This window comes from Carica papaya, chromosome 6 (assembly GCF_054855325.1).
Source record: "Carica papaya isolate Zhongbai chromosome 6, ASM5485532v1, whole genome shotgun sequence".
In the NCBI taxonomy this organism is placed as follows: Eukaryota; Viridiplantae; Streptophyta; class Magnoliopsida; order Brassicales; family Caricaceae; genus Carica; species Carica papaya.
In genome coordinates, this window is record NC_142314.1 from 7400240 (window position 1) to 7426500 (window position 26261).

The 26261-nt window shown below is 35.3% G+C and overlaps 4 protein-coding genes across 8 annotated transcripts; 2 read left to right on the forward strand and 2 right to left on the reverse strand.

Moving 5' to 3' along the window:
• Nucleotides 1–434: 434 nt before the first annotated feature.
• Nucleotides 435–4347, reverse strand: LOC110818946 (APO protein 3, mitochondrial-like). Its single transcript, XM_022047985.2, has 3 exons — nt 3720–4347; nt 1862–2292; nt 435–1574 (listed from the first exon to the last, which is right to left on the reverse strand). Exons 1-3 carry the CDS (start codon nt 4094–4096, stop codon nt 1165–1167), a joined length of 1218 nt encoding a protein of 405 aa, XP_021903677.1. The 5' UTR covers nt 4097–4347; the 3' UTR covers nt 435–1164.
• Nucleotides 4348–4624: 277 nt separating this feature from the next.
• TBL12 (trichome birefringence-like protein (DUF828)) lies at nt 4625–7881 on the forward strand. Of its 2 annotated transcripts, none has more exons than XM_022047983.2 (4): nt 4625–5151; nt 5707–5847; nt 6682–6931; nt 7175–7881. In XM_022047983.2, exons 1-4 carry the CDS (start codon nt 4625–4627, stop codon nt 7484–7486), a joined length of 1230 nt encoding a protein of 409 aa, XP_021903675.1. In that variant the 3' UTR covers nt 7487–7881. The 2 variants fall into 2 exon arrangements, with proteins under 2 accessions (XP_021903675.1, XP_021903676.1); XM_022047984.2 differs by having other exon boundaries at nt 7198–7381.
• A 437-nt stretch (nt 7882–8318) lies between these two features.
• On the forward strand, nt 8319–9132 carry LOC110818991 (uncharacterized). Its single transcript, XM_022048059.2, has one exon. The coding sequence runs from the start codon at nt 8522–8524 to the stop codon at nt 9014–9016; it is 495 nt and encodes a 164-aa protein (XP_021903751.1). The 5' UTR covers nt 8319–8521; the 3' UTR covers nt 9017–9132.
• Nucleotides 9133–9507: 375 nt separating this feature from the next.
• Nucleotides 9508–19565, reverse strand: LOC110819019 (LisH/CRA/RING-U-box domains-containing protein). Of its 4 annotated transcripts, none has more exons than XM_022048098.2 (3): nt 19409–19565; nt 18658–18782; nt 9508–10983 (listed from the first exon to the last, which is right to left on the reverse strand). In XM_022048098.2, the coding sequence occupies exon 3, from the start codon at nt 10959–10961 to the stop codon at nt 9804–9806; it is 1158 nt and encodes a 385-aa protein (XP_021903790.1). In that variant the 5' UTR covers nt 10962–10983; nt 18658–18782; nt 19409–19565; the 3' UTR covers nt 9508–9803. The 4 variants fall into 4 exon arrangements, with proteins under 4 accessions (XP_021903790.1, XP_021903794.1, XP_021903793.1 ...); XM_022048102.2 differs by having other exon boundaries at nt 18658–18700; nt 19409–19564; XM_022048101.2 differs by having other exon boundaries at nt 18658–18743; nt 19409–19552.
• Nucleotides 19566–26261: the final 6696 nt, after the last annotated feature.

The window sequence follows — 26261 nt, forward strand, 5'->3', positions numbered from 1 at the left end:
AAAGGAAAAAACAAAAAGATATTTTTAGCACTAAAATAGAAAGGCAAGACTAATTTAATAAAGAAAAAAAAAATATAGGTTTAACTATTTCTTAGATATAGAAAATATTTATATGCTTACTATCCAAATTCTAATTTCCTAAATTATTTATAAATTTAGGTCTAATGTTGTTTAATATAACAACTCTCTGAATCATTATAAGAATACAAATCCAAAACATAAACATTCTCATTGATCTTCTACAAGATTCTGTATTAGACCATACTTCTCTACTTTCAGTTTCTCACAGGTTTTGAAAAGGAAAAACTTATTTTCATAAGAAAACCATGAACAAATCCTCTTTTTCAGACTTCTTTTGTCTTTAAGTGTTTATCAGTTATTGCTCTGAACTGATTGAATTTGTTGCCGCCGTGTTATTAGTTGCTAGAAGGGAAGGTATGAATTAGCGATGTATTTCATACAAAATTTAAATTTATTACAGACATATCCAGATTTTTCTTCATCAAAACTAATTTAAAAAATATCTAAGGTAACAAGACTGAGCATCAGGGCTAACAACAAGACAGAGAAGAGAGGAAGCTTCCTCCTTTTTTTTTTTTGTTCTTTTTCCTCTGCATAAAAGAAAATAAGACCACCTCATGGAGACTTTGTACCTTATCCACTCAACAATAAATGGATTAAACTTTGATAGCTCCCATATGAGATGCCTGCAATCTCCTCACACCCTTGGATTGGGAATTCCTTTTCAATATAAGGAGACAATACCACTAAACTCCGAGAAAAGAACTGGAAGTCGCTTAGACTTCTCAGTTTAGCGAGTACAGATTGCTGAACATGTTTGGGATGATGAACCAGAAGACCCATGGCCATTAACCTTGTGACCAGCGTTAGTTTTTGACATCCTTAAGTGACGAGAAGCTCTAATAACAGGTTAATTATATGCCTAATTTTGCTGTCCATGTTCCAAACCTACACTTTCCTGCTAGATACTTGCGAACTGTAAAGAGATGAGTGATCATGACTCGTCACCCTTGACCAACTCAAGAAAACCTGCAAGAGCTTCATCGTTAGCGTTTGAGCTTAAGACGCATCCTCCATTACCATGTACCAAATCCCAGGAATAATCTCAAGGCCACTTCAATAATCAGAGGTATAATAACTTCTTCAGACAACAAACATTTCTTCATCCAGTCTAGGCACTGTAACATCTTCCCTTATCACCCCAGCATAATCATCACTGACATGAGCCCCTGCCTGAGCAAACAGTTCCACAACTGCAGGCAACATCCCATAGTACATCTTTAAATCATTTAACAACGGCCTGTCACTGTCAAGGTCTTGAACATGCCACACATATACAGGAGGAATCAAATCATCAACTGTTGCCTCCTGCCATGCATGTTGCCCATCCCTCATCTGGTGCTTGTAAGCTTGGCAATTCCTGACTCTGTGTCCCTTAGGCCCCACTTGTACATCTGGGCAGTATCCACAAGTCTGAACAGCATATTTCTGCATAAGTTTGGAAGCTCCTGACCTTAACCTCTCCCATGCATCCATTCCTCGAGCAGCAGTTTCTATGGAAGAAACCAGTGAGCTTAGAATTTTGATCCACATACCAAACAACCTTGTCAAGCTTCTAGAGATTGAATGTAGAAAAATGAGGTAACTTCATATGAGAGATCTTAGTGACCATCAACCAAGAAGATAAGTTAATTGGATAAAAAAGGTCTTGGAAATTATAACAGAAAGTAAAATAAGATATATAATCCAGATACCAAAACATTTTTTGGTAATGTAAGGCAGACATAAAAAGTAACAATTATGGATAAGAAAGAAACAACAAGATTCAGACAAAACAAACCTTCTATATCATCATTATGAGAATCGTTAGAACTAAAATTTTCACTTGACTTCTCTTGCTTATGCCAAAATCCAAATGTACTTATGTCTTTGTCAGGTGCATCTATTTTTGGAAACCTTCGCTCAAAATCTATAATCCGACCAGCAATACAATAAGCAGGGAATGCCCTTCTCCTAGTTGGGTATTCAGGGATGTCAAAACCTGCTTGAACACACAACTCTACAATTGCAGGTACTCGATCTACATGGAGTCGTTCATTGTGAGAAACAGCTCTTCCTAACCGGTCATATAGATGAAAAGATTCCACAACAGGCAAAACATGTTCCAAATCTCCTTTTTTCCAACTGTGCTCTTTGCTTGTCAGGCTGCCAGCAACATTGCACGTCTGGATCTTATGTGGTGGATAACCAATATGAACTTCACTGCAGATGCTGCATGCAATAAATCAATTATGTAAAACATGTTATTTTAGATCCATGAAATTTGACCAGCACCCCAGAAATTTTCCTTAAAATTTGCTCTTTTTTAGATAATCTAGCTATATTTCTAATTTCAAATTTTGATTTTTCATCCAAGTGATCTCATGGGAATTTAACATTTCACATTTGGAGTCAATGGGGAAAATCATTGATGCTTTGTGTACCTTTGGTCCAATTACTTGTCCAGAGAACACTTTTTTGATAACAAGCATGTATCTTCAGCATCAAAATTGAAGTTTCGACTTCTGTAGACTCTACCGTCATTGATAAATGATATGAATATTTTCTGAAAGTTGTTTCTCCACTGTACTGATTTCGATTTTCTTGTCCCATAGTATTCCCACATATGCTACTCTACAATCAAATATGTTTTCCAATCTTTGAACTGTAATGCTTTTGCAGTACCCTAGTCTTAATCTAAGCTCCAGACCTATTGAATGTCCCTACATAATCAAGCAAACATGTCATAATCTCCAAGGAATTTGCATGAGCATCAAAATTCCTCCTGGTCCTGGAAAATTCGGAAAAGCTGGAAAGCATTGATGATATTGGTCGACAGAGGTGGTCCTCCACTAAAAACAGGAGCCTCAATGTCATAAAATAGCTCAATATTCGATAGGAGGATAATTAAAATCCTTGTGGACAAATACACTTTTGGTAGTGAACTACATGGAGGAATCTACTTTGCCCTTACCTCCACTCCTTAAGGTATTATATAATGATCATGCCCCGAATAAGAAACTTCAAAGCTATATCATGACTCTGCTACCAGAGACCTTCCTATAGTTTATCAGCCAGAGTAGAGTCTTTAAAACATAATTACTCTTAAATCAAAGTAGAAAAATATCAGCACCATTACTCGTAAACCAATATCTTCACATTACGCTAGCAATATAAGATGTTAGAGCAACATGTATCTAGATCATCATCTCCATAATAACCATATTTATCTTAATTAGATGTATATATGTGCAAACAATGAGAAACAACTCAGGGTGGCATTACCATTGAAACTAATAGTATAAATCTTAATCATTAAACAAAGTGACACGAATAATAATTAACAATCTTTTCTTTCTTGTATATTTCCTATATAAACATCACTCCCCATTCAAATGTGATACTTATGATTCCACCAACCAACAAACAAACGCAGAGCTCTATAACTCTGCTTCATTTTCTCCAAAGGCCATATCTTTTTTCTTTTGAAATAAAACTTCAAAGGCGATATCTTAAGGATCATCAAGAATTTTCTTAGAGAAAAAAAAATGGTGCAATCATTATTCTTCTCTTTCTCTTTTAAAAAATTAGTTCACTATGACAACCTTGCTCATAAAGTCGATAACTTCAAGTTTGATTATATAAGGAAGTTCTTTTACCTGCATACATATACTGCAATTCTCCTGACAACTCTTGAAACACAAGCGAGTAGTTCAGACCTGGCAGCATACACTTCATGAGCTACTGGAATTAATTCCTTGACCAACAATCCATTTTCAGGAGGTCGTAGAATCTTCTCATGCACCATCTGCTTCTCTTTTCTCTCCTGCCTAGCTCTGCGTTTGAGCTCACTGATGCTCGTGACCCATGGCTTGCGCTCAGACTTCTTACGCTTCATTGGAAGGTCCGCGTAATTCGACCCAGTAGAGAACAAGCAATGGGCATGCTTCCATCTGCTTAAAAATACAGAGGTTGCAGTACAGTTCTGTCTCGACAACACTGCTGCTGACAAGAACTTGCTCATGTACACTGGCATTATATCATTCCATGAAAATTATCCTGCGAAAAGGCCAAAAGTTGCGTCTAGGGAATATTGAATCAGTTGGGTGAAGAAACAAAAGAAGGAAAAAAGTGAAATTCGGGGAAGAAACACTGTTTTATTCGATGGAGCATTTTGACAAACAGTTTGTAGGCAAGAGACATAAAAATAAAAAGAGAGCACATCAAGCACGTTTCTTATGACATCATATATATATATGTATATGTATATATATATATAATACGATGAAGTGGGTTACTCTGGATAAAGTGGATGAACACAGAAACAGAAGAAGATTGAGAAGAAGACGTATACAACGTTTCCGCTAGGATGGCGGCTTCTTTAAAACCCGTCTTTCGTGAGGGTTCCTCATTATATAAATATATATAGCCCAAACCAGCAAAAGAGGTGGACGTTGTTTATTTTGATAACACAAAAAGAAACTCGAGAGCATGACAGCTGTATGTTGCCTCCAAACACTCTTCTTTCACTATTCCATCTTTGAGGGTCTGATCAGGAACGATAATGCCTTCCAAGCTACCCTCATCCGTGTTGCTGCCATACCTCATGGTCCTCTCTATTCTCCTCCTCTTCCTCTATTCCTTTCTCCTCTTTCCTCTCCATAAACCCGAAAAAACATCCTCCCCACAACAATCTGCTTGCAATCTATTCGCTGGCCGCTGGATTCTCGACCCTCAGAATCCGCAACCCTTATACAATGAGACATGTCCTTTCCACAGAAACGCTTGGAATTGCGTCAGAAACAAGAGGGAAAACATGGGTCTCATCAATTCCTGGAAATGGGTTCCACATGGCTGCCGCTTGCCGCGGATCGATCCGGGTCGGTTTCTGGATCTGGTGAGGAATAAGAATATTGGGTTCGTTGGGGATTCTTTGAATGAGAACTTTCTTGTTTCGTTTCTGTGTATTCTTAGAGCAGCTGATTTGGGTGCCAAGAAGTGGAAGAAGAAGGGTGCTTGGAAAGGAGCTTATTTTCCCAAATTCAATGTCACAGTTGCATATCATAGGGCGGTTCTGCTCGCCAAATATGAGTAAGATTTTGATTCTATACATTTCTTGATTAGTTTGAGGGTACGTTTGAAAAAAAGTTTAGAAATTTTGTAGAATTCATTTGCAAATTCAAAACTTGCTTCAGCTGGAAGATGAAATGGGTATGTTTGGAAAAACTTCAGAAATTTTGTAGAATTCATTTGCAAATACAAAACTTGCTTCAACTGTGAAAGATGAAATGTATGGATTGTTTGGATTAGTTAATAACTGTGTTGAGATCTTCCTGATGAGATATTTGAAGATGGTAATCTTCATGCTAGAAGATAGATGCTTTGGAGGTCAGAAGTAAGTCGAACATGGTCAAGAGAGTCAACTGTTTGAATGTGAATCAGCTTGTTCCAGACACTATTGCTTCTTGTCAAGTGAACTACTGTTTTATTCTTCCCCCCCAACCCAAACACAGAACAATGGATCATGAAAATTTCTACTGCATTTGGCTTATCGATCTTCTTGTTGTTGGACATGTTTTAGCTGTAGTTTTGCTTTTGTGTGTTTTGGAATGTGAACCTCATGTGCTTATAACTGATTAAATAAAGGTGGCAGCCTGAAAAGCCCTCTGCACTTCCTGATCAAGATGGGTTGAAAGGAATATATCGAGTAGATGTGGATGTTCCTGCGGATGATTGGATCAACATCACCAACTTCTATGATGTCCTTGTCTTCAACACTGGCCATTGGTAAATACCTTCTCCTGATGCTACTTCATAGAATAGTGATGAAATAACCTCCATTAGTTAGTTTGTCTTGCACTGACATCACACCTGCTTTGTTTTGTATTTGAGAAAGTTGATTGTTAAAATGCAGAATGCGCTTTTTCGCGACAATGATGAGTTTTCTTGGCACCAAAACAAAGGTGTAAATATTACTGTTTTTCTGAGAGACACATTCTTGCTTTGTGCTCTCTCTGGAATAAAATGTCAGGAACCTTTGTTGTGTGAATAGCAGCAGTAAGAATAGAAATCAAAGATTGAGAGATATAACTAAGAAGGGAAGAGCTTAATGGATGAAGAGAAGGAAGGGAATAAGATAATTTCTGATGCTCAATGACTATGGCTGAGTGAATTCTTTAGATTTTCCAGAATGAATAAAATTCAGCAGTATGTGGCCTTATCTAGCTTTCTTCTCCTTCAATAACAAGAAATTTCAGTAACAGAAAAGAAACAGAAAGAATTGTATGCAAAAATAATAGATGCAGGAACCAACAAATACTTCAAATAATCCAGAGCGAAACAATTACTAATACTAAAATTATTCAATGTTATGGCAACTTGACAGCTGAACCGACACGTCCTCCTCCTGCAGCCCTCTAATCCTTAGTGAGTTGCAATCAGGTCCTAACATAAGAGTGCCTCAAACAGGGAGGAGACACACTTTTTGCTGTTCATATATTTCTATTTTGTTACATGCTCTATGTTTTCAGTTAGAAATTCCTGACATTGTGTGCTCTCCTTGGCCTGTATATTTAAAGCTATAGGAAAAAGTTTGATGGTATAAAATTTTATTTTGATTAGGTGGGGTTATGATAAATTCCCCAAAGAGACACCTCCTGTATTTTATCGTGCGGGACAAGTAATAGAGCCCCCTCTTCGGATTCAGGAAGGGCTCAAAGTTGTTCTTGAACATATGGTTGCCTACATACAAAGAGAAGTGCCTAGAAAAGCTGTGAAGTTCTGGCGCTTACAATCACCAAGACATTTTTATGGTGGTGAATGGAATCAAAATGGTAGTTGCTTGTTCAACAGGCCCCTCGAGGAATCTCAGGTAAATTGATTATTACTTCTCACTCCAAGATTATGGTATTAATTTGGACCTGGCTTACATCAAAGTCAAATCTAACATTCTGTTTTTAACTTTATTGCATTGCTGCCTAAAACATTAGAAGAACATGGTTTAAAATCTGAGTTAAGTAATGTACATATGTGAACTGAATAAAAACTTTAGATTTGTTATTTTCTGAATTGTGATACAATTCTTTCCTGGAGGATTTTGCTAATGCCTAGACAGCTTGACTCTTGGTTTGATCCCAGCAACAATGGAGTAAACAAGGAAGCAAGACAACTTAATTATCTTATTCGAAAGGCATTACAAGGCACAGATATTAAGTTGCTTGATCTGAGTCACTTGAGTGAGTTTAGAGCAGATGCCCATCCAGCTATTTGGTTGGGAAAGAAGGATGCTGTGGCAGTCTGGGGTCAAGATTGTATGCATTGGTGCCTACCTGGTGTTCCAGACACATGGGTTGATATATTATCAGAATTAATCCTAAATACCTTTTGGTACGAGGTGAAGAATTACACGAAGAATACTACAATATAGCATTCGATTTGAAAATACTTACGAAGTTGAGAGGAAAATCCCTATTGCATTTTCTAACACGTACAGATGATCTGAAATGTGGAGTTTTGATTATCAACCATACAAACGCGGTGCCTCGCCTTGCTTCTCTGGAAAAAGTTGTAGCCTTAAAAGTGGACAAAAGTATTGGTAGCCTTTTTCCCTCGAAAAGGAGAAGGAGCTGATGGCAGAAATTTAGCCAATTGTAACAGGTATATGTAGATTCCTTTTTTTACTGAAAGTGATAAGAAATTGATGAGGATGAGTGAAGTATTCTGAGGAAGAGTTGTTTTACCTCATTCATGTTGCATTCATTCTTTTTGTAAAGAAGTGAGATTTGAACTTGAAGCAATCTTTCAATTACCACAATTCAGGCACTTTGATTGATGTTGATCTAATTTGGCTGCCACCTTCCTTTTAGAACTTACAAAAATTTTAATTTTAATTCAGAATTAAAGATAAACTTTTACAAGTGAAAAGAAAGTTAATTAATTTATTTAAGTTATTTAAATAACAAAGGAAGAAATAAACTTAAATGATTTTGAGATTAAGAAATATATGTATATATATATCTATATATACACACACACACACATGATTTTAGCACAAATAAAACTTGCATCTTGTTTTCTTTACAGAAATGTAAAAATAATAAAAATATTATATATAAACAAATTTGTGCAAAAGTATTTTGTTAACATAATTAGGACTTCTATGGTTGATAATCATATTATTTATTTACGTTTTATATTTCTTAACAAAGAATAATTTTTTTTTTTTTTTAAATCTTCTCCAAACGGATAATTTAGCAAAATTTTATGGAAACACGTTTCCGCCAATCTGCAAAAAGAGACAGAGGGCTCTGGAAGAACCTCACTCCGTCACAATTGCCCACGTACGAGTGAAGTCAAAGATCAAAATCCATTCATCTAAAAAGTTAAAACACCCACAAACCCTCCACTGAAATCTGTCAAAACCCTAATCAAGATCAATACGGCCTCAGATAAAACCTTAAACATGGCTCTAAGAATCAATCTTTTTCCCTCAAATACCCTCCCCCAAACCCCAAAGTTGTACGCCTATCCCACTCCCACCATCGCCAGACCTAAATCCCAGATCCAATGCGGCACCAACAACATCGACATCAGCGATGCAGAACTGGCCTCAGATTTGGCGACGGAGGTGGCAAAGCTAAACTCCCATTTGGTCCAGAAAGAAGAAGCTATGAAGAAGAGCAAAGAGCTGTTGTTCGACCAGTTTTGCCAGTTTCTGGATTTGAAAGAAGAGGAGGTGAAGAATAAATGGAGAACAAAGATGAGTGAAGAAGAGAAATGGGTTGTGGTTAATGGATTTGTTAGCGAGTGGAGTGTGAATTTCCATCCGTTGTCTGCAAGGTCTGTTAGAGCAATGATTGAGGAGTATTTACATGAAGGGAAGGCGTCGCCGCAGCCTTCTCCTTCGATTTTGTTTCGTGGTTTGAGGAGAATAATGGGGTTTTCACAGAACAAGTGAATAGAAGAGATTGGGAATGTTGGGGCATATTTAGAAAGTTTTTCAATTGGGATTTCAGATGTAGGGTTTTGAATTTCAGTTGTTCATTTAATTGATTATTATTAGTTTATTAATTACTTCTTAAAACTGGTTTGTAAGATTAGTTAGTGAAATTCTTATTATTTGCGAAATAATCTTTTTTTTTTTTTTTTTTGTTGGGATTTTTTTTGAACAAAGTCAAGATATTTTTTAGTAGAAATTATTTGAAAATTTAATTAGAAAAATTATAATTCATTTTGTTCAATTAAAGTCATGACAATATTTTAATCAATAATTAAAAAATTATACAAAATACAAAAATTACTGATGTATAATTTTATTTTATTATACGAAAATTTTGTGGTTTTTATTATTGTCTTTCTAAAAAACTCCTATAAATAACATATATGAAGTCAGATTGGATCATGTTTTTATGCAAGAAAATATTTAATGATAAATAAAATTAATTACAATTTTAAAATAAATCCTGTTTGGAATTGCATAAAAGATTTCCCACTTACATGGTATTAGCACATACAAGACAAGTTTCTTGGTAAGAATGTATCATTAACAAGTTGACTAGGAATTTTAGTAGCTAATTTGGTTTTTGAAAGTGAAAAGAAAAGAAATAATGTATAAAGAATTTCTATATACAATAGCAACAAACAAATGTTTTAATTTCAACAATCACCTATATAAATCACCACCCTCACACCTCTATCAAACAACAGTGGCATTCAGTCCACAAGGAGGGCCTCGGAGAAGCGGATCAGAAGAATAACTGCCTGCATTGTGCAACTGATGCCTCAGCTGGACAGTATGGACACTTGAAAGTCCGAGCACTACTTCTTGAAAGTTTCATGATAGATTGCTTGCAGAGAACATGCAGACAAGGCATCAACATTGGTGGGTTTTCTTCGCTACTTTGATCTCTACTCACGGGACAAACAAATATTGAGTGGAATTGAAACTCCTTCCCCAATTCCACAGGGACTGGCAATTGTTTCATTGCCTGCCACTCCTGCTTCTTTGCTGCCATTACATTTGCCAGTTTTAGCAGTGTAGGCAACCCTTCAATGCCAGCTGCTACAGCCACACTCAGTGGGCTCTCGTACGACTGACCCATTAGACTGCAAAACTGCTGGGTCACCTCTTCAGTCAATCTCTCCCAATGGGATGGAGACGTCAATTCTGCATATGGGGAGTTGTCAAGCCTTCCTGCCCACAAAAGGGAAGCCATAAGCTTCTGGATCTCATCCAAGTGAAGAGAAGCAAAAGGTGCAAGATAAGTTCTAGCATAGCTGAGTGCATCATCACGATTTCCATTCTTTAAAATCTCCACGTATTGTAGACGGTGGAGCTTCAATTCAAGATTTGAACCATTCTGCTTAAGCTTTTCACGATTGGCAGAGACCCAGTTCAGAGCAGGCTTCAGGTTTCTAACTTTCATAGCCTCCAGTATTTGATGCATTTCCAAGAACTGAGATTTCACTTCAGTGGCCTCTGGTTCCCCGGCCTCATTTATTAAGCAATCTCCAAGGTCAAACAAGCCTTGCCTGTAAAAATGGCTTGCAATGATCTGATTCACTACGTGGAAATCAAAATCAACATTTCTATATGCCTTGGATATATCAGGGTTGAAAGACTTCTCAAGAACCTTCGGGTACTTGCTAATGCTTATATTTACTTCCTTCTGTGAACTTTCTAGCTGGTGGAGTGGACCAAGGGCATTGAGCTTGAGTTTTAGTTCAACAAGGAGGGATTTCAAATCTACAGGAGATAGGAGTTCATTAGCTGAATGGATTTTAGCCAATGTCTGCTCAATCTCATGGCCAACTTGATCAATTACTTCTTGGGATTTAGAGAATGACAATTTCTGCTTCTTAGCAACACGATCAAATGCATCTTTAACCGTGTTCAGTTCCATCTGATATTAGTTGGGTGAGATCCTGCAATAAAGATACAAGGACATCATTACCCTCATCCACAGAACTCATCCAGTAAGAAATAAAATCAAATTTCTAGATTGGAGGATATTAAAGACAAAAAATTAACACCGTGTGGAACTTTTGGACAAAATATAACTTCCCTTCTCCCTAAGAAATCTGATTAGATACAGAGACTCATCTATAACTTTTTTGAAAACCGAGAGAAACAGTGGCTTTATCGCGTATCTATGTTTTTGTCTTTTTTGAAATATAAAATGTGAGAAAAACATTAGTATAGACACCAAAAAGGTAGTACCCATTTATAATATTTACAAGTCTGTTAATATATCAACAAGTTCCGCTAAATCCTTCATAAAAACTGAAGGATGATCCCGTAACAAAAAACTAAAGGTCTGTAACCATCTATTCTTTAGAATATCAAAACCATTAACATTTTCAACCTCCTCAAAAGTTCTCAGACTCTCTCCTACCAAACAACCCAAAAGATAGAGAACAGTATTAAGTCCATTTGTTTCTGTCGATACCCTTCCACGCTCAAATTTCCTCTCACCGATCCTGCCATCACCCAACTAATGCCGAACGGCCCATAAACCAAAGTGCACAGCTTGTATACCTTCGGACACCAAAATAAAACATGCTTACAAGTCTCCTCATCCCTCTTACAGAGAAAGCAATCATTGACCAATATCTTTCCCTCTTTCTTCAAGTTGTCAATGGTCAAAAAATTCCCTACTAGCCACCTATGCAAAAAAGGAAATTCGGGAAGGGACAATATTCTTCCAGATCTGCCTGATAGGGAAAAGTATACCATCATCACCATACTTGTACAGCTTCTTGTAGAGGGATTTAACTGAAAAAGACCCATTGAATATAAGTATCTATGTTTATAGGTGAAAGTTTTGCTTCATCCAAGTAGTTAAAACAAAATACATGTTTTAAGAAACTCCTAGAGTCCAAAGAAGCAAAGCGAGATAGCTCGACAAAAGGAGCTTTTACTGCCACACCACTGGTCCTCCTGAAAATCCCATAGTTAATTGAACCTCAAGTTCAGCTCAACTAAGGTACCATATAAAACCCCTATCAAGCCAAATCAACTAGACTTGCCTTCTATCCTATTTAAATCAGCTTATGATTTAAGCTGTGCTAAAGTTTGATGTCGACTACAGTTCCAACTTTCAAAGAGTTGGCATACCACAGGTGAGAAAAAACAGATATTGGATTTCAACCACGGTGGCGCTCCTTATGATCAACTGGATCAGGACTATGTAGTAGGTATTAGTATTAATTTATATAATGGTAAAAAAAAAAGAAAGGTAAGAGGAAACAAAGGGAGAAAATGGCAAAGAAACAAAATGTAAAATTAAGGAAGTTTTCTCCAATGACAATTCAGTGTCTGCACATAACTTTTAAGATTTATTAGAACAATGCAAGGACCTAGTCCAAGGGACGCTCATGTCAAAATGTTCATAACTGAACAATCAACCAGACACAGGTTACTCCCTTTGTTGTTAAATTAAGCTTGTCTTGAAATTAATATAGTGTAAGTACACTTAGACACATCTTAGTTCATAGTGGCACGCTATTAATTCAACTAAAACTTAAGTAAACTCATCAGCCAAATACCAAACTGGTAAGACCCATATGATAGTGAGAGTAAATGAAGTGAGTGGTATACCAATATATATGACCTTCCTTGAATAGAACCATTTATTGCCTAACTAGTATTTGGATTTCCTATTTGTATCAAATCTACTAGACTACTTAGGATTATTATTATTTTAGTAACTTTAGGGTTTTATTCTTATTAGTATTTAGATTTCCTATTAGTATTAGCAAATATTATTTCCTAAGTATTAGTATTTCTTAACTTAGCTCTATTTGGAAAAGATTACTTAGGAAACATCATAAATATCATTGTAGTTTACCTTTTGTTAGTTTTTCAATTTTCTTGTCATGTGATACAGCTAAACTTTTAATGCGGTGTTTAACGCTTCTTAGAGATGTTGTTGTGGTGTCCATTGGCGTACAAGTTATAGACCATGATGTATGGACTATAAGGAATCAGTTGGGTTATGGCAGATAATTTAAGAGATAAGATTTAGGAGTGGAAGGATATTAGTGGTGGAAAAAAGCATGTCGGTCTCATTCCCCTAGCTAGTTTTTGAGTTATGTGGAAAGAAAGAAATAGAAGAACTTTTTTTTTTCGGGGGGGAAGGGGGGGAGGGGGGTGAAAGCTAACTTCGATAGGGTTAGGAATAGATGGTTCCAAACTGTGAGCTTATTAATTACGTAACATTCTTTCCAAACTATGGAAGATTTTGGGAATCTTATAAGTATCCTGATTAAATTGTAAATAATTTTATACATGGGTTAGCACCTCTTTGGTGCTTGTAATTAATAATAGATACTATACTTTTATTTAAAAAAAAACACTTCTTAGATATGATGTCCAAGAAATCTAAGATGTGATGTCTAGGTTTTCTATCCCCAAATCCCTAATTGAACAAATTAACTCTAATTTGTTCTACATCACTTTGTCCCTCTAATATTTTCTAATTCTTACACCTACAATGATGTAGGACAAATAGAGTTGATTTATTCAATCAGGGATTTAGGAATAAAAACCTAGGCATTACACCTAGAATTTATTAGACATCACATCCAACAAATTTTACATCACATCCAACAAATTTTAAGCATTACACTAAAGGATTTGACTATACATCACAACTAAAAATTTGAGAAATTCTCAAAATATTTTATTAAATAACTGCATTCTCTCTCAAAAAATAAATTTATAAAGATGCTTATACTGCTCCCTAAGTAACCTTTACTAAATATGAGTAAACTAAGAAATAGTAAAACTAATAAGATTAAGAATATTAATCTTAATAAAATAGGAAACTAATATTAATAATATTAGGAATAATAATTCCAATACAACTAGGAAACATTAAAACAAATCGGAAAACTAAATACTAATAAGAATAAAATCCTAAAGTTAGTCAAACTATAATACTAGATTCCTGAAATATAGTAATTTTACATGTAATAGAATTATAATTTCTTGTCTATTTAGGCAATTCAAAGCTAACCCATTGAGCATCATAATCAATCTTATTGACTTCTATGTCAAATTCTAATCCAAACTCCCATATTTTATATTTAGAGTTTGAAGAGCACCAAAAAACATCGTTGAATCAAATGATCAATCATTCTGACATGCATCTATCATGAATAGAGCTACACATTGTTAAGTCTACAGGAGGAAATGGAACACTTGCATATAAAATTCAGTTTACATTGTAAACTTCTTGTGCCAATGCCTAGGTAATATTTTGCAAATAGGAGGATAATACAAAGAGAAACTTCACTAATTAACAGTATGCACACTAATAGGTTCATGTCCTTCATTTCTTTCTATCCATCTTATGGAACATAACCCTGATGTTGGATTAAGCTACCATTCAAACAAATCTTTATATTTATAAAAAATAATTACTGTTAGTTAACTAAACGACCAATTACATTTTTTCACCATTCCTTCAATCATGCACTATCGAGAAGCTTCTCAAGTGACAACTACATATGATCTGTTCTAAGAATTTGACAGTCAGGCAAGTGGGGAAAAAAAACCTATGTTCGACAAGTAATAAAATGTTAAGGCACGAACAGAGAGGCAGAAGCCATCTACAAACAGAATAAAGGTGGGATGCACCAAAGAAGTGCAGGAGTAGTAGAAAGCCTAAGAAAGATACTATTTACAGGCAGGTTAATAACAGATGCTGTGGACCCAACTTCCACCAATAAAAGCCTATTAGCATTAAATATTTCAATCTCAAACCTTAGTGGTGGAGGAGTGCCAAGACATCTTTGCTAGGGGAGGATAATCCCTAGATGCGAATTGCTAATTTAAGTGGTGGATTTTCTATAAAGGACTAAGGTTGCTGGGGGAGGTGAAAGAGGGATTTTCATTTGAAAGAGGGTAGCTAACACTTATAAGGAGAACTCTTTCTGATTTACTTATCTACTTTCCAACGTTGTTCTCTATTCCTACCAGTGTGAAAAAGAAGCAAGAGTCCACTCAGTGGTGTTTCTACCGGGATGACTAGGATGAGAAAAGGAGATTCCACTTGTGGTTTTGAACATGATTAAGCTTCCATTTCAGAAGAGTGGTTTAGGGATCATATTGATGATTAATCTAAAAAATATACATATATATTCTTAATAAGTGGCTATGGAGATTTATGAATGAGCGTAGCAATTTCTGCTGGAGAGTAATTAAAGCAAAATTTGGGCTTGGGATAGTTTATATGCAAACGGCAATATTGCTAACCTAATTCCACTGACTGTTTTTTGGATTATTTGGAAAAAAAAATGAATTCTAGAACCTTTGAGGGTGTTGAGAGTAGTATATACAAAATAAGTAATAGGTGGATTCATTATTTTAGATCTATTTTTTAGGTCATGACATTATTAGTAATGATAATTTTGGGAATATCATAAATACGCTAACACTACTGTAAAGTCTATGTACATTGGTGGTGCCCCTTTTGGTTCTATATTAATACATACTTCATATTTGTATTTAAAAAAAAAAAGCAAAATTTGGATTGGCACTTTGGGGTGGAGAACCAAGTTGTCTACAGTTACTTATGGCAAGGGGCTCTGGGAAAAAAAAAATCAACATGGTCACGGATGGGTTTCTTAATTACATTACATAGACGACTAAGTCAGGACAAATGGTAAGGCTTTGGATGGCTGAACGTAATGAGGATGAGATTTTTGAGCAGTGTTTTCTTATATTTTTTTCTTTAGCTTGCTGTAAGGAGGCCACAGTAGTATGGAGATTCTGGAATGACAACAATAGCCTTTGAAAATCAATCATTATGAGTAAATGGTTCAATGGTGACTGCAATGATAACTCTAAAATAAAAAACAACAATTATGGTTCTAGCCTATGGAGAGGTATTTAGAATATAAATAACCTTGTTCTTCATAATTCTAGGTGGAGCATCGGTAATGACACCAAAATTCATTTCTGGAAAATATTTGGCATAACAGAGAAGCATTACAATCAAGATTTTCAATGATTTATGCGATTGCTAGATACAAAAACATGATAGTAAAAGATGCTGTCGAACTGAATCAATAACAGATGATACTGTCTAAAAACTTGCAAGATTGGGAAATTGAGGAATATGAACATTTGCTCCAAACTTTATCTCACATTTACCTAACTGACAACAATGACAAACTCATTGTTTCAGTTAAGTTCCTGTATAAGATTTTAGTCGACAATATTCCACAAGAATAGACAAAATTTTCAGCTAATATTCTCTCACAGCCTCTGATCTACTATTCTTGGCCTCATGGGACTATCTTGGGTCAAACATAAATCAATTTTGGATGAGCTGCTTGCACGGAAAGGATTAATTTGTCACAAGAAAACTTTTACACTCGTCCCTCTCATTTTGCGTCATTTATAAGGAAAGAAACAATCATACTTTCGAAGAAAAAGAAGTCGATTTCAGATTCATCACTGACAACTGGTTCCATTATTTCGGGTCCACTATTTTAGAACATAACATCGAATGCTTTGATGATCTTGACTTTATACTCAATTGTTTAATTGATTTGTAATTTTTTTATAAATGGATGGTGCCCCCTTGGCATCTTTATTTCAATACAACTTCATACTTTTATTTCAAAAAAAAGGAGACCACAGTGGTGAAGTCCTTCTCTTGTGTATCCCACAATGGCATTTGGGTTGTCGACCTGATAAGGTACCTTAATGATTGGCAGGTGAACGAATACACTAATTTCCTTCATTTCTTTTCCCATGAGGCTCAAGATGAGCCAGTTTAGAAGCTAAATTTGAAAAGTGTGTTTTTGGTTAAATTTTTTATCTGGGAAGTGACTGAGGGAAGCACTTTAACCTTGGTAACCTTAGTAAAAGGAGGAAGATTGTAAAGATTATTCCTTTTAACTATTTTTTTTGTGGTGTGGAAAGAGAGAAACAATACAGCATTTGAAAGGTGTGAGGGAGATATGGTCAAAATTAAATATAAGTGGATACATGTTTTTGGGTCTTTAATTCTGGGTCATGACATATATGAGTGGGAGGATTTTGGGAAGGCCATTGATGTTTTAACTGAATGCAAATATTTTGTACATGAGAAGCACTCTTTTGGTACCACATACTTAATACATATTCTATTTATCTAAAAAAAAAGTAAAAGGAGGAAGATTATCATGAAGCAATTAAGTCTGGCAATCATCTTCTTCTTTAGTGTCCTTTCTTCTTTTGTCTTTGGAACATGGGGTATGGACTTTTGGGAGTGAGTTTCATGATGGTTGGTTCTGTCGAGGAGATATGGGCTTGGAGAGGCATCCATGATGATATGTGTTATAAGATCTTATCTCTTATCTCTTTGGCTACCTTATGGGTGATTTTAACCGATCTAAAACTTATGATTCTAAATCCTGAGCTTTTCGATCAAGGTCATACTCTAAATTCTTTTTAGATAGAAGAAGAAGTAGGTTCATCCTCTTAATTCTTTTGAAAATCTAAGGGATCTTTGACATTTTGATAGATTCATAAAGTCCTAGTACATGTAGGTTGCACCTTCTTGGTGCTTTGTTAATGTATTACTCCTTTTTATTCTAGAAAAACGTTAATCTTTTACCTTCAACAGTAGATAGGGGCTTGTACATTTAAATCCTCTAACTTAAAACAAGTACTATATGATTACAAATGAAATTTCTACGAAAAATCAGTAGGTAAGTATAAGTAAGCGAAAACGAAGACATGATCTGCTCCTCTTGCTTAAAATAAGAACCCAATAGACTTACCAAATACCAACTCTAGTGTGATAATAGTCAATAAAATGTAACAGAAGGATACAATGTCATTCTAGACCACACTAGATATGTTGTTCTGCTAAAGAAAATAAAATATTAAACAAAAAACTACAGCACTCTCCACCATTGGGCCTTACAAGTGCGTCCTATATGCATGAAGAATGGAGCAGTATGCTCCCAAACTAACAATTGAAGATTCTCAGTATTTAGATTTAGTCATTGGACAGCATAAATTAGGAAAATACAATAAACTTGAGGTGCTTAGGATAGAGAGTTATGTGTTTTACTATATAACAACTAACCGACAATAACATATTCAGACTGCATCCAATTGTATTGCTATTAAGAAAATATCATTATGACAAATGATCCTAAAAAAGAAACAATAATTTCTTTTAGAGATTTTGCATGATACATATGCCCTTGTCTTACACCATCCTGCTAGATAAGTTCTCAAAAACATTCCTTCAACAGAAAGGCTCTGGGACAAATGAACATGTAAGTAACTACCTATTCAAGCCATCCATAGAAGTACGTCCCTAAAATTCATTTCTCTTTCATATCCATGGATTATATGGCTTCCACCTGTTCAAAATTTTTTCTTTAACTTTCTTTTTGATTTGCATTCTATCGACAAAACATTAGATGCAACAAAAAGGAAATCAGTGAGGATAATAGATTCTGCAGCCATAATATCAGTGGAAAAGCAAACTCCAGCTTACAAAATATGGTAAAACATATAAACTTATCAAATGATAGAACTTCATGCATCCACAAAACCATACACGTCTAATGAAATATAGGGCATACCTTTCTTGAACCTTGTGACTCCTTGAACCTAATCAGCTGCTCACTGCAACAGAAACACGATCTTACTAATTAAAATCTAACACAACCTGCAAAACAAATGCTGTCAAACAAGCTTAAATATAAGCCTGCCTTCCAGCATTAAAAAAGAATGTCACTCCTGTACAAATGTACAAACTTAGGCATGCACCAAACAAGAAAACCATAAAAACCACTTCCAAATTCCATTTAAGTAATCTTCGCTAAACTTAATTCAGTCTGCTATTAGTTTATACTTGAAGAAAATTAAAATTTCAAATTTTTTAATAACAAAAGTAGAAACGAAAATTATTTCAGAAAAACAAAAGAAATGATAAAAAGTCAACATTGTTCGTGACCCATTAAATAAAAGCGACCCCTCTATGTATGGCAGCACTGAATCCAAACCGAGAAGGAAAAAACTTTACTTTCTTCCATTTTTCACTTGACCAAACAAGCAGCTGTTCTAAAGAAAGAGAAGTGCGACACAATTGAAAATCCTCTTTCCCTGGCAAATCTAACAAAAATGCAAACTACAATTGTAATTGAATCAAGTACAAAACTCAATTTTCCCTTCAATTCGTACCCTGACACTGAATGTTAACAAAAATCTAAAATTGTAATCTGATTCTCTTTCGTTCTCGTCGTTTTCCGGGGAACCAGAAAAGATGATCACGAACATAAAAAGTAAATAAAAAAAGTAAATATAAATTGTCGAGAGATGAGAGAAACGTACCGATTTAGGATCAAAATGGAAGAGAAAGCGTGCAGGGACGAGAGAGAAAGGGAGACGAAGAGCGAGAAATGAAAAGACTGTGAAACCGGAGAAGGGTAAGTGAAGCGAGAAAGTACAAAAATCGGAGAAGAACACGTGCGAGAAGTCTACGAAAGGTATGGCACACGTTTGGTAGCTTTTTTCGAGCTTATTTAAGGACAGAGTAAAACGGCAGTAAAGTCTGTGTTTGATATATTTCTTATCTGGTTTATATAACGGCGTTATGTTAATATAATAAGAGATACATGCTGAGGTAAAAATGATATAAACGTTTCTAAATAAAAAATACATATTTTATGGTTATTTCTCGTATGTATTATTTTCTACATGAATTAATATATATATATATATAAATAAAATAATATATACATGTGTATACAAGAGCTTTTTGTGAACCTAAAAATAAGCAATAGAGAAATTTCATTTTTACTAAATAATATGGTATTAACGTCAATTTTGCTATTTTAAACACTAATAATTTAATATTATATTAAATCTTTTATTTTTTAATTTTTTATTCTCCATAAATAAATATTTTCTAACACTCAAAACTTATATGGCTAAAATATGTTTGGTATATGTCTCCTATTTTGTTTGATGTTAAATGAGAAATTATCTTTGTCTGACTATAATCTTTTTTATAATCATATATTTTTCTGAATAAATATTACTAATTTTCTATAAATTCTTACTAAATCTAAAATAAATATTAACATAATAAAAGATATTTTATAAATTCTTATTAAATCTAAAATAACTATTAACATAATAAAGGATGTGTTATTTGAATAATATGTTAACATAATATAATACATACATATATATCTTTAAATAAGTAATGTTTGTATTATATGATTCTTTACTTTATATATTATACGGTTTTCTATACATATAAATACAAATTTCATGTGAACCAACACTAAAATTAATTAGAAGTTATAATTTATACTAAATCTAATAAATTATAATTTTAGTACGATCTAGTATTTTATTAATAAATACGTAAATTAGTAAATGAATATTTTTGAAACTATTAATTTTTAACAGATGATTTATCTATATTTGCAATACTTTGGTACGAAAATTTGGTCCGAAATAATTTAATATATATGGAATAATAAATTAAAATAATTTTATTATTTGAAAAAAAAATTAGAAAATTGGGATAAAAATAAATTTAATAAAATTTTGGCTATATGGACCGCGTTAACAGCACGCCAGTCTCCGTGCGCCGCGTGGCAAACACGTGGACACGCGTCCATGCGGGAGGCCACACGAGCAATCCGCGTGCCAGTAGATCCAACAGCCCATATCGCATCCCACACGCACGAAAGGTTTAGATTCGTTTTCTCTTCAAGCGCGATCGAACGGCTAGATTTGATCAGATCGTGCGGTTCAGATTAATTTCTCAAATAAGAGCGATCCAACGACTGAGGATAAGTCACGTCTCCTCGAACGGACGACCTATATTTAATGAATAGAAGTATTTAAAACTCTCTTTACATGAAACCCTAACCTTAGTAGCAGATAGAAGATTGGAGAAGAAGAAGAGCGGCGATCAAAAATCAAACCAATCACCGGATAATAAGATCGGCCATCGTCGTTGCCGCACTAGAGCCACCGTCAACGCTGAAAAGGTAAAAATATTTCCCCTTCCATTCAAAATTGAATTTCAAACCTCCCGACACCTATATCGAAACCAAAAGGCCAAAAGGTGAGACAGAAAATGCGAGTGGAGCTCGACAGGACCTGTCGCAGTTGCAACTCGAAAACCCCTCCGATGAGCCCTTTCTCATTTTCCATTTTTCTCACTTTTTTGACCTTCGTGTTTCTCGTCTCATTATGTTGTAGGTTAACCGAAAGGAAGCCTTGACTGCAAGAAAGAAATGGTGCAGCTGTCGTACCAAAAAACTCCTCCACCGGTGGGATATTGGTTCTTCCCTTTTTTGATTAACAGAGGCTTCCTAACCTTATTTTTTGCAAATTTCCATGCAAAACCAGCCAAAACTGGTTAAAACCCATGGCGATGGAGCCAGCACCGGAGCTCGGTCGCGCCGCCGTGCCAGAACCCTAGACCGGCCGAAAAAATTTAAAAATGCTCATTTTGGTCTTTTTGGAGTATTTTGGAATACGTAACGTGAGTTTTTTTATTTTCGTAGAAAAAATTTAGAAAATCCGCGAATCGCTAGGAGGAGCAATGAAAAAGACAATATTTCAAACACCGAACTCAGGTAAGAATCACTCACCATTTTCTCTCGTTACGGTAAATAAAAGTTTAATAATTAACAACGGTGTATTTTATAAAAATTAAAAATTCTTAAATTAATTACAGATCACCGGTAGAGGCAGAACTGGTTAGTATATATTTGTCATAGTTGTGTTGTCTATTTATCTTTATACTGCCTAAATTGCTATTATTTATTGATTTAAATTACTTTCTCATTCATTGATTGCTTGACTGATTATTCTCACCTATTGACTGATTCGAAGCAAATGCTCTAATCACGTTTTCTTAATTTTCGTATTGTCTATTTACATGACTAACTGTTGATCTCTAAATATGAAATATTGGTATGTAATGAGTAATTGGTCGATGATGTAGATATATTTATGAAAGGTTTATCGGGTACCTAAGAGAATGGTGTATGGGCCCGGTGCATAGAAAAAGCTCTACCATAAATATTATCTCAGTCGAACAGAGCTGAGAAATCCTATACCGAAAGGGGTTGTAATGTATATTTCACGTTCATACCGGACGGAGTATTGAGACACTGATATGTTTGGTGCCAATTGTCGAACGGGGTATAGAGGCGACTGGTTAAATAATAAATTGGATATTGCGTCCACACATAAAGGGGATCCTTATGAACCCCCAAAAATACTGGTATGGGGGATAAAAAGGTAAGTTTATTATTATTGTTCATTTAAATATGTAATAAAGTATTATATTGGGTATTATCTTCATAAATCGGTTTTGTAAATTCATAAGAATAAGTATGAAAATAACAGTTTTTATGCTAAATCAAATTTATTTAAAAAGAAATAATGGCTCCATTGGTTGTTTTACGATTTTTATTAACTTTTGATTTTTCGTATCGGTGTTAAACGTGATTTTCTTACTGAATTACTGCAGCTCATTCCCCTTATTTAACAATTTCATATTATAAATATCAATATCCAGATCCTAAACAATAAGAAGTTGCGAATAAAAGTTGTCTCCCGCATCCCATCAGAGTTGTCCAGTGGAGGTTAACTCTATAGGATTTTAGTGTGTTTCTTTTATTTATTTGTTCCGTTATTAAAACTTCCTTAAAGGGACATTCACGTAGCCATCTTCGGCATCCTGATTCATTGTATAAGGAATATAAGCCATAAACTCTTAATTACTTCCGTCATTATAATGTGTATTCATTTGCTTAAGATTTTGGGCCTTTACAGTTTGTATCAAAACTGCGTTCCTCGGAACTATTCCTTGCACAAAGATTAGAATCATTCAATATAACCCGACACTCAACTATTTCTTGTTGAATGCAGGTACAAAGATATGAGGAGAACAAAACATCCACTAAATAAAGCAGTCCGAGATGAGTCACTTCGATAGGATGTTGATCGGGTCTTCGAGATGCTAGAGAGATTTATCTATACCCAACAAACCTAAGAAGACAGGAGAGAGTTGTCTGACCATCTACTACTTCCACAGTATGAGCCACCCCTTACAATGAGAAGACCTAGTGGCTCATCGATATAACTCTGCTCCTCCACCGTATCATTTGACACTACTACTGTATAATTTGATGCCCTCACCATACAATCAGGTGCCGCCGCAAGGTCACCCGGCCCCTCCTCAATATAATCCAGTCCCTCTTCAACAGAACCCAATTCTACCCGTGATGGACCTAGACTACATTAAGAAGTATAAGAGACTTAACCCATCAACTTTTGTTGGGGCATCCACTTTTGAAGAAGTCGAGTACTAGTTAGCAGAGACAGAAAAGACATTTGCAACTCTTGAGGTGGTTTCCGAACAGAAGGTCATACTTGCTACCTACATGCTCGTGGGTGAGGCAGGTCGTTGGTGGTAGCTAAAGTAGGTCATCTTGCCCATTCCGGTCACTTGAGAACAGTTTCTAATAGCTTTCAATGCAGAGTTCCTCTCAAAGCACATTCAGCATTTGAAGGAGATGAAGTTTCCACACCTGGTTCAGAGTGAGATGACAGTGTCTGAGTATGTCTGAAAATTTCTCTTAAAAAATGATGGACGAAGACAGAAAAATAAAGAAGTCTAATTGAGGCTTCCGTTATGAGATCAGACAACAACTGTATGTATTCGAGCTCAACACTTATTCAATAGTTCTAGCCAAGACATAGTTAATAGAGAGGAACCTTCATATATTTCCTTCAATAGTGGGAAAATTCAGACCTCTAGTTGCACATTGCAGGCCAGCACCTACTGCATCGATTCAGTAGAACAAGAGACCTAGGTCTACGACTCAAACTCCTTCTCAGGTCCCAGCAACAAGACACGACAGGACTTACCACACTATGGTAAAGATAATGGGGACTGACCTACTATCGCTTTAATAATACATATCGCATACGTGAAAGTTCCCAACACTACACGAGAAAGTGATCATGGAATCAGAATCAGGTCAGACCTCTAATCCAGGGCAGAGCTTACACCTTCAACCAACAGGATACTGAAGCCAACTCGGACGTGATACATGGCAAACCTAAGAAAGAAATTTGTATTCAAGAGATTCATGTGGTCCAAGAATTTTCGAATGTATTTTCTGATGACCTATCCAAACTACCAATGGATAAGGAAGTTGAATCTACCATAGATCTTCAGCCTGACACCCAACTCATCCCAGTTGCCTCTTACTATATGAGTCATGTTAAAATAGAGAAACTGAAGAAATAGATTAAGGAATTGCAGGATAGTGGATTCATCCGACATAATATATCTTCTTGGGGTGTCGGAGTCACATTTGTAAGAAAAATGGACGGTCTCTAATGTTGTGTATTAATTACAGGAGGTTGAACATGGTTACAATCAAGAACAAGTATCCCCTCCCTATGATCAATGATCTTTTCAATCAGTTACAAGATACTAAGATTTTTTCCAAGATTAACTTGCGTTCAGGTTACCATCAAATAAAAATCATGGCAAAAGACATCCTCAAGGCGATATTCAGAACCCAGTACGGGCACTATGAGTTCCTGATTAACCAATACACTAATTATTTTTATAGACTTAATGAACAAAGTTTTCAGGGAGTTCTTATATCAGTTCATCATAGTATTTATTGATGATATCCTGTTCTATTAAAAAAGCAGAAAAAACACGTTCAGTATCTGACTCAGGTTTTACAGATTTTCTAAGAAAAGAAGTTATATGCAAAACTGATCAAGTATGACTTTTGGCTTGAACAAATTACTTTTCTAGGGCACATAATATCAAAGGATAAGGTTTTAGTAAATTTTGATAAGGTTGATGCATTAATGGGTTGGGAGAATTTGACTTCAGTTAAGGAGATTCGTAACTTTTTTAGGATGACAGGTTATTACTATAGGTTTGTGGAAGGGTTTTCAAGTCTAGCCACCCTCTTAATCTAGCTTATGAAGAAGAACGTCAAGTTTGAGTAGAATGATGATTGTGAAATGAGCTTTACAGAACTCAAAAAGCGGTTGATTACCGTGTCAGTTTTAGCTATACAGAATGGGAGAGGCAGATACACAGTATACAATAACGCTTTTTACCTAGGGTTGGACTGTGTTCTGATACATCACAGAAATGTCATAACCTATAGGTCTAGGTAATTGAAAAGTCATGAAAAGAATTACCCTATCCACGACTTGAAACTTGCTACTATTATCTATGCATTGAAGAACTGATGTCACTATTTGTATGAGGAGACTTTTAAAATTTATACAGACCGTAAGAGCTTGAAGCATATATTCACCCAGAAGGATCTCAACATGCGTCAGAGGCATTGGATAGAGTTCCTCAAGGACTACGATTGTAAGATCTTATATCACACAAGTAAGGACAATGTGGTAGCTGACGTGCTTAGTAGTGAAAGTGCAGTTATATTAGCTCACATATTAATTTCTGAATGCATGGTAATAAAGATTGTGCAATAGATACAACTTTAGGATTTGAAAATGGCCACATACCTAACCCATCTAGTTGTTCAATTCGAACTGATTTAGAGAATAAAGAAAGTTCAACTGAATGATTCCACTATAACAACTATCATAAAGGATACAAAACATGGTGTAAATTCAAAATTATGAGTCTCTGCCGATAGGTTACTTAGGTTCTAGGACATGGTATGTGTTCCTAATGACAACGAACTAAAAATGGATATAATGACAGAGACTCACAGTTCAAAGTTCACCATGTATCCCGGAAGTACTGAGATATATCAAAATATACGACCTCGATTCTACTAGAGTGGGATAAAAAAGAAAATTATTGATTTCATCTCCAAGTGTCTTGTATGTCAGCAGGTTAATACAGAGCATCAACGCCCAAGTGAGCTACTTCAGTCATTGCGAACACCGGAGTGGAAATGAGAATATATCACTATGAATTTTGTAACCGGGTTGTATAAACACGCTTGGGGTATGATGAACTCTGAGTAATTATTGATCGACTCAGCAAATCTTCTCACTTTTTGGTCATCATAATGACCGACCCCTTAAACAATTTAGCAATAATCTATATCCAGTAGATAGTTAGTCTACATGGAGTTATGGTGACAATGGTATCAGATATGGACCCCAAGTTAATCTATTAATTTTGGTCAAG